Source organism: Galeopterus variegatus, unplaced genomic scaffold, assembly GCF_000696425.1.
Source record: "Galeopterus variegatus unplaced genomic scaffold, G_variegatus-3.0.2 Scaffold422, whole genome shotgun sequence".
Lineage (NCBI taxonomy): Eukaryota > Metazoa > Chordata > Mammalia > Dermoptera > Cynocephalidae > Galeopterus > Galeopterus variegatus.
In genome coordinates, this window is record NW_007726533.1 from 659,349 (window position 1) to 673,258 (window position 13,910).

At 40.4% G+C, this 13,910-nt stretch overlaps 1 protein-coding gene across 1 annotated transcript in view; it reads left to right on the forward strand.

Moving 5' to 3' along the window:
- The window catches only part of MCEE (methylmalonyl CoA epimerase), a 17,075-nt gene extending 5,571 nt beyond the window's left edge, over positions 1-11,504 (forward strand). The window contains exon 3 of the mRNA XM_008568548.1: positions 11,017-11,504. Within this exon, the coding sequence (XP_008566770.1) occupies positions 11,017-11,169 (153 nt within the window). The 3' untranslated portion in view covers positions 11,170-11,504. The remainder of the gene's footprint in view (positions 1-11,016) is intronic.
- Positions 11,505-13,910: the final 2,406 nt, after the last annotated feature.

Sequence of the window (13,910 nt, forward strand, 5' to 3'; positions counted from 1 at the left end):
GCTCAGCCAGTGAGCGGGAACCGGTCTGTATGTGGGATCCGAACCCTCGGGCGGGAGCGCCGCTGCGCTTCACAAGCGGCGCACTATCCAGTGCACCACCGGGCCGGCCCACAAAAGCAATTTTCAATTACCGACTGTAATTTTTAAGATCTTCCCAATTGTATCTGCTAACAATTCCTGAAAAAACATGAAGCAGTGTTAGACAAGAACATTCTCATTAGAGAACATTTATCTGTAGATGTTCATGTTCAGATAACTACTTTTAGAATATCAGCAATCCCAATTGTGCTTCAATTTAAATTAATTTGATAGGACAATTCTTTTCATAGAAAGAATGACGTAATACTTAGGCCTCAGTTCTAATCCAGAGGAGAGGTGGGTCGATTCTAGAATGAATTCAAGGATGTATTTAGTTTATTATTGCAAACATATGTGAGAACCTACAATGTGTACTCTACTGAGTACTTGGGATTCAGCAGTGAATAAGAAATGAACCATGTCCACCGTGAGGAGGGGCAGATATTGAAACAGTCAAATACAGTGTACTTTGTGATAGGTAGAATTAATATACACGTCTTCTTGGTAGGACAGGTGAGGGAGAGGTTGATTTCTCCAGCAGGTCAAGCAGCTGGGAAGGCCTCACACAGCATGCGTTATAATGAATGTGCAGGAATTCCTCAGGTGAACAAGAGGAGAATGGTATTCCAGGCAGAGGGAATAGCATGTGGAAAGGTACAGAGGTGTCATACCAGCTAACACTTATTGAGTCCCCTGGCAGTGTGTATGAAGTACTTGACACCATCATTTTCTTTCTTCTCCCTGTGAGGGCACTATTAACCCCATTTGATAGGTGAGGAACTGAGATTTAGAGTAGGTAGCTTGCCCATAGTCACATTCATTGTAGGTGCAGGCTGGGATTCAAACCCAGATTTGTTCTGATTCTAGGGACTGCACCCTTAGCCTTGAGACTGATTGCTTTCATTGTATTAACTGAATTTAAAGTTTGTGGTGGGGGAACTACAAGACAGACCAGGGAATTAAGCAAAACCTAAAATTCAGCCTTTATTTCATTTTTAGGAGATTACTTTTGGCTGTGGGTCTGTATCAGTGGACTTGAGGGTTGGTCTAAGGCCCCCCAGGATGAGAAGCAGGACCATCTGCCTTTGAATTCACTCTTGTCTCTCCCACACTGCACTGTGTTCGCATCAAGAGAGCCCATGCCTTCAGAGGAAGCTGGTGACATGAATTAGAAGTTTAGTTAAGTAATGAATAGTAATGTAGGAAGTTCAGTAGTGTAACAGCAAATTCAAAAGTAGAGATGAAACGGGGGAAATGAAAATGTACATGAGTGTAAAATGAAGGTAGGTAATAGCAGAAGGTGTGAAAAGTGATTAGTTTCTACTTTAGTCTTATACCCCTCTATCATCATTCCCTGTCCTCCACAAAACATAAAGTGCTTAACTGGATGGACTGTATTTTTCTGTTCTCAGTCTAAAAGGGAGCTGTCCCGGGCTGATGGGGTGGCTCTACCATCAACACTTACCAGCCAGAGGGAAGGGAAAGCAGAGAGAGAATACAGAGCAAGTGCCTCTATGAAGATGATCTAGATGGAATATGTATCACTTCTGTTTGTATCCTGAGCTTAGTCACATGGCACACTTGGCTGCAAGGGAGCCTAGGGAATGTAGTCTGTAGCTAGGCAGTTAAGTGCCCTGCTAAGACTTGGGAATTGCTATAATTAAAAGGGAGAAAGGAGAATGGTATTGGAGGCCATAAATTGATGCCATTGTAGGGGCCAAAGGAAAACTTCATCCCTAAAGGTAAAAATCACTGACAGGTTTAGACAAATATGAAGAAAAGGCATAACAGATTTTATTATTTAAAGTTCTGGGAGAGGGCAAAACACGGGGGGGAATCACAAGAGAGTAATGTCCCAGTTTTCCACAGAGGTACAGAGCTTATACACCCATCTCCATAAGGAAGGGGAAATGGGGATGTAGGAGTAAATGGTTCTTGGGGGGACACAGCAGGCCTGGAGAACATAAAACTGCCTGGGACAAAGTCTGTTTGTCCCACAGAGCAGACAATGACTGATAAATGATTTTCTTTGAAATACTGAATGGGACAGAAATGAAAGACAATGGTTTGTGACAAAACTTAGTCCAGGTGTGTTGACAGACTCCGGTCTTCCTTCTTGTGATGAGTTAAGTTAATGAAAACTCAGAGAAAAGCCCAGAGGTCATGTCTTCTTCTTTGGCAGGTCCAGACTTTAGGCAGATATGGGAACAGCTCCATCCCATGCTTTGGAGAGTGACAGGATTGACACACAGGAGAGACCTTGAGGCTGCTTCTTTATCCCAGCATATTTTTGGGGTAACAGCTTTCTGCACCCCAACAATAGTAACACCGACTTATCTTACAATGTTTTTTTGTATAAACTTTCAAGTTCTCTCTCTCTATATATGTTAATTTTTATTATTTATTAAATATTTATTAAAGGTAAATATTTTGGTAGATTTTTAGAAGTTAATAAAATCTGCTGAGCTACTCACTAATTGATTGAAATATACTGGCACCGCTTGGGAGTGTGGCGGTGCTCCCGCCGAGGGTTCGGATCCCACATACAGACCGGCCGCTCACTGGCTGAGCGAGGTGTGGGCGCAACACCGAGGGTTGCGATCCCGTTGCCGGTCCCGGTCCGGTACAGGCGCGACACTGAAGGTTGCGATCTGTTTGCCGGTTGCGATCTGTTTGCCGGTCACGAAAAAAGACAAAAAGGAAAAAAAAAAAAAAAATCTAGTAATGCCTTCTTTCTGAGATGGCAAAACTGGATGGATGTCTTTCCCTGCGTTCTCATGCCTCTGCCTGAGGAGACGAGTTTTGGTATGGAGTAGAACTGGCCATGTTTTCACCAGATAACTTAACCAGACACCAAAGTGTGTCACAGTGAAAACCTTAAGGGCTGCTGGAAGTATTTACTTATTCAAGACATTTGTATTGAGTTTATAAAAATATTTAGATGCTTCCATGCTGGTTGGTAAACAGCTGATGCTCTAAAACTCCTCAGTAACTTTCCTCTTCCTGAAGTACCCTTCCCTGGCCACTCAGCCACTCCCCTTGCCTCCACAATTCTATTTGGTTGGTATCTTTAACTATATTTTCCTGATTGAGCATTTTCAGTAACACTCTGCCCTTTACGGTGCAAGGTGCTGGGGATATGTAGCTGGACAAAGTACAAAGTCCCTGTCCTTCTGGGCTTGCCTGCTTGCTTATTTATTCACACATACCCTGCCTTTTCCGTAGAGGATTGGAGGTGATTGACTAAAACACAGCCTATAAAACACAAAGGATAAACATAAGCCATAGTGCAAATTGGAAAAAAGAGCAAACACAAGGCAAGATTAGCACACCTTCTGCTTCTGCCAAATACTGCTTTCTGCTTATCAAAACAGTGAACAGTGTTAAGAGTCATCATGGCCCCTTCCCCCTTCCTTCCCTTCCCTTCCTGAAGACTCTAGGTACCTTCTGCTTCTGCCAAATACTGCTTTCTGCTTATCAAAACAGTGAACAGTGTTAAGAGTCATGGCCCCTTCCCCCTTCCTTCCCTTCCCTTCCTGAAGACTCTAGGTACGGAAGAGCGAAGTAGTTGTCCACGTTGGTGGGGAAGCTGGAGCAGCCCAAAGTAGGGTGTTGGGGCCTGAGTGGGCTAAGGAGTGAATCTAGGAGTGAGAGCTGCCTGTCACGGGAAAACCAGACACAGAGTAGGGTGCCCGTGGGGGGGTGGGAGTTCAGTGCAGGGCATCAGAGGCTGGTGGGGGGTTATACCAAGAGCAGCTTGGCTTGAGGTGTCAGTGCAGAGGGCATCAGCATGGGAGGCCCGTCTGGGACTGAATGCTATGTTCCCCCCAAATTCACATGTTGAAATCCTAACCCCCAAAGTGATGCTTTTAGGAGGTGAGGACTTTAAGACGTGATTATGTTGTAAGGGTGGAGCCCTCATGAATGGGATTAGTGCCCTTATAGAGAGACCCCAGAGAGCTAGCTATCCCTTTCCACCATGTGAGGACCCAGTGAGAAGGTGCTATGAACCAGGAACACCTCACTAGATGCCAAATCTTCCAGCGCCTTGATCTTGGACCTCCATCCTCCAGAGCTGTGAGAAATAAATGTCTGTTGTTTATGAGACACCCAGTTATGGTATTTTGTTATAACAGCCCAAAGTGACTAAGACACAGACCAATGCAGGGAGTAAGAGACCAAGCATGTTGAGGGGTATCCACGTGAGAGCAGGGGCAGCATGGAGTATACAAGCCCTGGCAGGGGGAAGGGGGCATCGACACTGTGTGTGGGCATGTGTAGGGGGCACCCAGCCTTGAGAGTCAGGGCTGGGCATGTAAGGAGTGCATCAGTGCAGGGGGAGATGGTGATTGATAAGGGGAGTTGAAGCCCAAGTGGGATAAGTTGGGTGTCCTCACATGGGGTGGTCTGGTGTGGGGAGCCAGGGCCTGAGCAGAGTGAGGCAGACATCCACACAGGGTAGGGGCAGGTATGGGGAATCAGAGCCCCAACAGCATGAGGAGGGTATGTGCCCATTGGGATAGTTCTCTGCTGGATGTTGGGGTCCAAGCAAAATGGGGAGGTATAGGGAGTGGCTCCACCCAAGTGGGGGAAGGAGGCCTCTCTGAGGGACTGGCACAGGCTGGCATAGTCCATGGGATCTCTGCTGGGGTGAGGGGGGCAGCCCTGCATACTGGAGCACAGTGGGCAGGGGCAGCAGAATGGCAGGGACTGGTTACAGAGGCGCTTTAATCAGATGAGCAAGGGTAGAAACAATGATGGGAGCCAGGCTGCCCAGTGGCAGACAGAGGCATTACGAGTAAGAAAGGACACTAGAATTGATTTAGAGGTCGTCCTTACTGTTACAGGCTGGTGGGAAATAGTACATGAGAAAAATAGTATTTAAAGAGCAGGACAGAAAAAAATGAAGCAATTGTAGCAGTGTCGTTTTCTGGGTGGTCAGATAATAGGTTATTATTACTTATGCTTTTGCATGTTTTGCACATCTTTTTTCATCGAGTGTATATTCCTTGTGAAAGAAAACTGATATAACTTTAAAGTAAAAAGTTAGTGAGTTAACTTATTTCCTGCATGCTGAGGAATGTCTCTTCTTCTATCAAGAGGGGAGAAAATTCTCCTTTTTAAAAACTTCATTCTGATTTTGGCTTTACAGTAAGCCCTAGGCAATTGCTAAGCTCTCTGTATCACTGGTTCCCAGATGTGGATTTCATAGAATAGATTTCCAGAGAGCAAAACAAAACAATAAAAGTAGGCAGCTTGATGAGGTTTTTAACTTTCTGTATTATTAAATAAGAACATATTTTAAAACTACCATCCAGCGTTAACATCATTTTGTAAAAGAAAGGGCATTTTATTAGGGAAGGAAGGAAGGAAAGAGAAAAAAGACAAGGAAGAGAAAGGAGGGAGGGGGGAGGGAGACGAATGCTCTTGGAATAAGAGTCCTGCCAATAAAACAAACTTAGTTTTTTTATTTGTTTTGTTTTGGGGTTTTGTTTGGTTTTTCTGTTTGTTTGTTTTACTATCAACTGATAAAAATTTCAGTAGAGACCAGCATTTGGGAAACACTCTACATAGCCACCACCAGACTGAATAGCAAATATGGAAACTTAGGTAATGTATGGCCTTCTGATATAATTCCCAAGAATATATAGGAACCCTCTGAAGCCCACATCAAATGACAGCAGTTAGGTTTGTGTAATTCACTTAGTTTTTGCATAGAGGGAGAGAGACAATTGAAACATAAATATTTAATCCAGACTTTTTAGCTTTCATGGATTTACACCAGTTTGGAGATTGAATTCATTCGTTATTGATGTCAATTAACACCATTACAGTTTCATATAAAATAAAAGCCTATGTTTGCTATATTAGTCATAATGCCATGTGCTATTAAGAGTGGGACATTATTGGGCCGGCCCAGTGGCGCACTGCTACAGTGCGCCACTTGGGAGCGCGGTGGCGCTCCTGCCGAGGGTTCGGATCCCACATACAGACCGGTTCCCGCTCACTGGCTGAGCGAGGTGTGGGCACAACGCCGAGGGTTGCGATCCCGTTGCCGGTCCCGGTCCGGTACGGGTGCGACACTGAGGGTTGCGATCCGTTGCCAGACACGAAAAAAGACAAAAAGGAAAAAAAAAAAAAAAGCTAGTAAGTTGAAGTGAAGGTGAACAGCCTAGATTTTCTCTGATGGCATTCCAGATCTTACCAGAGCTATATGGTGCACAACTGTGATTGTTTGGAGGACCATAAAAGCTGTTTTAAAAGACTATAAAAACCCATTTTTAAAAGAGATGGGTTATTTTTGACTGTTATTTTTATTACTTAGGGGGACAGAATTAATTTCCCAAATCAAATTGCTTTGCATTTCTTATAACTATTGTATCTACTTTCCATTTGGGAAATTAAGACACATTTATTTTATTCTTTTTATTAATGCAAAACAAAATATTAGGAGTACTCTTAAAGAATTGTAAATTTTATTGCAACACAGAATATGGTACAAGATCTTTAAAGTCAGTGATAGAAATAGTAACAGAGGTCCGGCCCGGTGGCGCACTTGGTAGAGGGCGGCGCTCCCGCCGAGGGTTCGGATCCCATATAGAGACCGGTCCGCTCACCTGCCCGGTGGCGCACTTGGTAGAGGGCGGCGCTCCCGCCGAGGGTTCGGATCCCATATAGAGATTGGTCCGCTCACCTGTTGAGCGCGGTGCGGGCGCGACACCAAGGGTTGCGATCCTGTTGCCGGTCACAAAAAAAGACAAAAAGGAAAAAAAAAAAAAGAAATAGTAACAGAAATAGAAATAGATGCTAATACAATGTCAATTAGGCATTTTTCAAAAATAAATCTAATTTATTAAATCTTAGAAGTGTTTCTTGGCTTAGAAGTATTTCCTGAATTAAAAGATATTGAAGAAGCAGTATACTAAAGATTGGGTACAGTATCAGAATTGTAGATATTTGTACTTGGGTAGAATGTTCTATAAATGACAAATTCATGATCATATGTGGAATGGGTGTTATCAAAAGGGCACAGTGGAAAAAAGTCATGATTATATTATGAAGACTGTTAAACATATGGGAAGTAGGAAAAAATCATGTCATGAACTCCCACACTCCCATCACTCAGATTCAACAGTTTTTAAGATGTCTATTTTTTTCTTTCTCTTTTTCTTTTGTTAAACCATTTTGAAGTAATTCACAACATGTCATTTTTCCCTTATTCAGTTTGTGTCTCTAAGAAAAAATCACAGTGACATTATCATATTGATCAAAATTAAAGGTAAATCTTTTGGCACCATCGATGTACAGTTCATACATCAAATTTCCAAGAATGATTTAAAGTATCTTTTTATAGTGGATTTGTATCAAAACAAAGTCCACTCATTACAAATGGTAGTTAATCTCTTTAGACTCTTTTTTTAAAAAAATTATTATTAGCATCTTACATTAGTATGGTACGTTTGTCACAGTTAATGAATTAATATTGATACATTATTACTAACTAAAATGTGTACTTTATTCAGATTTCCTTAGTTTTTATCCCATGTCCTGTTTTGGTTCCATGACCCCACCCAGGACACCACATTACATTTAGCCATCATGTCTCCTTAGGCTCCTCTTGCCTGTGACAGTCTCTCAGACTTTCCTTGTTTTTGATGACCTTGACACTTTTGAGGATTACTGATCAGTTATTTTGTAGACTGTCCTTCAGTTGAGATTTGTCTGATGCTTTTCTCATGATTAAACTATGGTTATTGATTTGGGGGTAAATTGCCACAAAGGCTATGAACATGACTTATTACTGTTGATGTTAACCTTGATCCCCCAACTGAGGAGTGAGGTCAGGTTTCCCCACTGTGAAGTGACTTTTTTTCTTCTTCTTCTTCATCATCATACTATTCTTTTTGGAAGGAAGTTATTATGCAAGGCCCACACTTAAGAAATGGGGAGTCATATCAGTATAAACTTGTGTTTATTTTATACCTTGGGTTATGATCTAATAGTACTTTATTTTATTCCTCAAATTGTTCCAGCTTTGGCCATTGGGAGCTCTTTCAGTTGGCTCTTGTGTCCCTTCACTATGCCCCCATCATTTTTGTTTTTGTTTTTCATTGTTTTTTCTTTGAGTTCTTCCTTATTTTCTGGCACTGCAAGCTGCTCCAAACTCATTTATATTCCTTGCCCTAACTCTAGTACCAATCATTTCTCCAAGGATCCCTGGTTGCTATTACTGGAAAATGGTGTTAGAAACCAAGATCTGGGCTCTAGGTTATTGCTGCTGGGGTGTCATTAGTTTTAGGCCTACTAAGCTAACACAGCAAGGAGATACATGTGTATATACTAACTGTGTATATATCTATAAGTATATATGTAATCGCAGAGTTCATGAGATGTCATACTCAGAAGCTTATGAGTTCATTCTGATGTCCCCAACTCTAATCCATTACCACATGTACCACTCTAGCCTTCGCCCTTGCTTGTCTATACCTCCTTAGTCCAACTATGAAACCTTGGCTCCCACTATTTGCCATCCATTTACCTAATTGTTCAGTTTCAGTATGCATATATAGTAGTTATATTAGTTTCTTAGGGCTGCTGTAATAAATTGCCATAAACTTGGTGGCTTAAAAGAATAGAAATGTATCCTCTCACAATTCTAGAAGCTAGAAGTCCAAAATGAAAAGGTAAAAAGTATGGAAGAAAAAGAAAACAGAATAGAGAATGAGAGATTTAGGACATGGTGAAAAGTTGTAGCTCAGTATAGTTGGAGTCCCAGAAAGGGAGGCGAGACAAAATAGAACATAAGCAATAATTGAAAAAAAATCGACAACAACATCACCAATCTGATGTTAGACATCAATCCACAGATTCAAGAAGCTCAACAACCCCAAGTAGAGCGAATAACAAATAAAACCACACCTAAGCACACCATAATCAAGCTGACACCCAAGGATGATGAGAAAATCTTCAGAGCAATCAGAAAAAAAGAACAAAAATTATAGAATGACATAATATGTAAGGACATTTTTTAGGTGCTGGCAAGAAACCCTGCCAATTTCTAATTCCAGCAAAGAGGTGTAACAGACCAATTTATCCTCCTGCCTGAAACAAACAAACAGTCCAGACAAGCTATATGAAATAATGGCTTTCTGGCATTGGACATCAGGCAGTACAGGTCATTGATCCCTGAGAGAAAGGAAACAAACAAGATAAGCCCTATAATTTCCTAGTGTACTGGCTGGAGAGAGTGTCCAGGCTTTAGTGTAGGAAGGAAGAATCCAAGTGGAGCTTAGCAGTCTCCTTGAGTTGAAGAGATAGGAGTTGAGAGTCTAAGGAGGCCATGGTGATTAGAGTTCACAGCGTAGTGTACTGGAAAGGAGAGAGCTACACAGAGTGTGTTCCAGAGATCTGCAATACCTTTCATGTCTTCATCTGAGTATTGAGTGGTGCATGCATGTTAGGAAGCTATCAGAGGCTAGGAATAGAAAACCCTTTGAAGGGGTTAGAGGAAACAGTTCTCACACGAGGATGGGAATAGTTTATTTTTACCAGTCAGGGCGGAAAAACCTTTAATTCATGGGACATTGAGTACCGAGAAGGGCTTTGCCTTAGTAGTGAGGAAAATTAGTCCTAGACTAAAGGCTGCTCCAGTCCCACATAACAAAGCAGAACAATGCCCAAGAATATTGGTAGGAGAAAAAAGAGATAAAATTGACAATACCTGACATTCATGAGGACTAGTTTTCCTCACTAAGGATGGTCCCGTAGGCAGGGCCACTCTGGCAGCGAGCTTGTGGTACATGTTTTGTTCTGAAAAAAGATGAGAATAGACCAGCTATAGTGCAAGACAGCATGAAATGAACCCTGGTTATAATCTGGGCATGACTTTGTTATACCTATGAGATTTAAAAAGAAATTATAGCAGGAATACAAGTAGAATGTACACCATATGAAGAAATCATAGTTTATTTATGGTAACATTTAGTATTCTCATCAGTTGTTGGAACAGTTTCAGCATCCAATATACAATCCTTGGTTCTTTGGAAATAAGATTTGTATAAATATTAACATCGATTAGATCTATATGGTGGGTATATAGATCCCATGGTGGATGTTTCTGTGCTTTTCTTTATGTTTGGAATGCTATTAGATTATTAAACTCTAGGGTGATTTATGACTGCCTAAGAATGTGGCATTCATATCATACCTTTTTATCCATTTACCAGGTTCCCAGTCTAAGAGGGTGACTTTCCAGGATAGAGGAGGAGCATTTCTCTATCAAGTATATAGAGACACATTTGCTCCTTTCCTACTGCCAATAAATATGAAGAAAATGGAAATGATTTAGAAGAGAGTTGGAAAATTACAAAAGTTTGGATTTTTTCGGATGGAGAGTAACATTTTGATGGCATTTTAATAGAGATTTTAATGTGTATCAAGCTTTAATCTCAAAGATAATAATGAGTTGGTTTGGCAAGGGGAAGTTTGGGAATCAGTGAAACACTCATATATGCTGAATACCTGCTATGTGCCATAAATTGTGCTAAGAGCTCCTTATCTGTTATCTCATTTTAATCTATAAATAATTTATATGGTGCAAACCTCACTTCCCTATTATAGATGAGGAACCCAAGACTCAGAAAAAAGCAATTTGTCCAGTATTATCAATAGTACTGCCAGAAAAAACTAATATAAAGTGTAGTATAGATGATTTAGGTTATAAGGGGAAACATTTACTAGTGGTGGAAACTGTGATTGCTCACCTAGGAAAATTTAACAGCTTCTTTTACTTCTCTGGAAATTTTAGACTTATTTTTTGTGATGGTTTATGAATGGTTCTGTCCAAAGGCAGAGGAGAAAGTTTCTTCCAAGTCTTAAGATACTGTAATTTGGTATTTCTATGATTACAAATGTGTTCTTTATTTCCTTTTTCTCAAGGTGGATAATATAAATGCAGCTGTGATGGATTTGAAAAAAAAGAAGATCCGGAGTCTAAGTGAGGAGGCCAAAGTAGGAGCACATGGAAAACCAGTGATTTTTCTTCATCCTAAAGACTGTGGTGGAGTCCTTATAGAACTAGAGCAAGCTTGATTTATATTTGCAAGGAACTAATTTAGTTGGCTTGGAAAAGCCTTATCAAATACTGTCAAAAGGTACTATGACATTGAGTTCTTCAGTGCTTCCATCACGTAAAAGTTCAAAGTTAAAAACTAATTACAGATTAAAATATATGAGTAGATACATATACATATACTCATATATACATACATACATAAATACACACATATATATTTGTTTTTTGGATTAACAAATATATATATTTTTTGTTGTTAATTTGGATTGGGAGAAAACCTTTATTACTAAATACTTAGGGAACATTATTAAAATTATAGTCATAGAAATAAATTATTCCATATCTAAAATGGGGTAATCGAGTACAGTATGTTAGCTGTATAAAACGGGTTGTGTGTGTGTGTGTGTGTGTGCGCGCGCGTGCGTGTGTGCACACGTGTGGTGAATACAATTGTTTAAGGTTGGGAAGTTTTGATCTCAAAATTTTTGCTCTTTGGGAACAACTCATGGTCACAAGTTCCTTAAGGGTGAGGTGTTTTTAATCAGTACTCATTTATATAGTTATCTATCACTTAGGTGCTAGAGCACCACAACAGGGCCCAAGGGAGTACACAAAATAAATAGACACCCACTGCCAAGAAGCAGTACAATGTACAGTGGTACAATTGGGGAAAGTACTACATGAAATAAATGTAAACACTGACAAAATAACATATGAATGAGTTAAAAAAGGAAAAGAAAGATAAAGGAATATAGGTCTCAGAGTGAGTTTAGAGGCATATAAGGTTTTTGGTCAGACTCTCAAATACTTTAGAAACAAGTATCTCTGTCTGTCTGTCTATTTTGTCGATGTACAATGTGGTTGATTATTGTGGCCTATTACCGAAACCTCCCTCCCTCCTCCCTCTCCCCCCTCCCACCCAACAATGTCCTTTCTGTTTGCTTGTTGTATCAACTTCAAGGAATTGTAGTTGTTATGTCTTCTCCCCCCCCAGTTGTGTGTGTGTGTGTGGGGGGGTGGGTGTGTGTGTGAATTTATTTATTTATTTTTAGCTCCCACAAATAAGTGAGAACATGTGATATTTCTCTTTCTGTGCCTGACTTGTTTCACTTAATATAATTCTCTCAAGGTCCATCCACTTTGTTCCAAATGGCAGTATTTCATTCATTTCGCAGCACTCTTTACAGTTTCTAAATTTAAATGAAAGTTTACTTTTCCTGCTATTCCCACCTTTATCCGAATTAATGTCTTTCTAGGTCCCTCCCCATTTCCTAGCAATAATTATTCCATATATATTTCTGGCTACAGAAGTTTCCATTCATTTCCAGAGAATACTGCTCTCAACCCCTTGATTTTGTTGCAAGGATTTCAAATCAATTTCTATCAAGGAAAAGGGCTGAGCACACACACACACACAAAAAGATATTGCAAGATAATGATACTTAGAAGCATCAAACTGTCACTAAGTCATACACTCATATGTGGAATCTAAAAAAAAAAAAGTGGTTCTCATGGAAGTAGAAAGTAGAACAACAGTTACCAGAGGCCAGGAGGGAAAAGGGTGGTGGGAGAAGTGGTGAACTAACAGGTACAAAACTATGCTGTCTACCCTAAGTGAATCATTGTGCAGTATATGCATGTATTGAAACGACACAACTGTACCCCACAAAAATATACATGTAAATGTTAAATTTTTTTTTAAAACTGTCACTAAGTCATATGATCTATTCAAAAGGGCTAAATTTCAGTATGTGGAGAAAGAACCAAGAAAAACAGAACAGAGATATTTAGAGCAATTCTCTCAGGACTTGAAGTAAGCAGGTGACTCAGAAGGCAGGGGCATGTCATAGTGCTGCAAACAGGAAGATGGGCTCAAAGCAGTACTTAGAGCCTGAAGTCCCCTACACTCTCCTTTAGAGTTGGGTCTCAAGACCAAGAGTCTTAATCTGGAGGAAGGCTTCAGACCCCAGGACACCAGATGCAGTAGAAGGCAGAGGCAGAGTGAAAACAGGGGTAATGAGGGAAAGCCTGCATGCCCACTTTCTTGCTAGGCTTCCAGAGAGCCAGCAGCAAGCTCAATTCTCATGAGGTTGAGGTTTTCTTCCCTAGAGAGATTAAATGCTGAAAGACAATATACTTCAACATTTTGTGTCTTCCACAAAATGATCAACTCTGTCTAAATCCCCTCACAATGAAGGCCATTAGTCAACAAGCCTCACTATTGTAAATGGGCAGGCTTTCTTGATTTCTCTTTCTGCATGTTCACTATTGGAGAATAGAAATGCTACTGATTTTTGTGTGTTGATTTTGTATCCTGCTACTGTGCTGAAATCATTTATCAACTCCAAGAGGTTTTTGGAGAGGCTTTAGGCTGTTCAATATATTGGATTATGTTATCTCCAAACAGGGACAGTTTGACTTCATCTTTTCCAATCTGGATGCCCTTTATTTCCTTTTCTTCTCTGATTGCTCTGGCTAGTACTTCCAACACTATGTTGAATAAGAGTGGTGAGAGTGGACATCCTTGTCTAGCTCCTGTTCTTAAAGGAAAAGTTTTCAGCTTTTCCCCATTCAGGATGATATTGGCATTGGGTTTATCATATATGGCTTTAATTATGTTGAGATACTTTCCATCTATACTTAACTTATATAGGGTGTTTCTCATTAATCAATGTTGAATTTTATCAAATGCTTTTTCAGCATCTATAGAGATAATCATATGGTCCTTGTGTTTGATTTTATTAATATGGTGTATCAC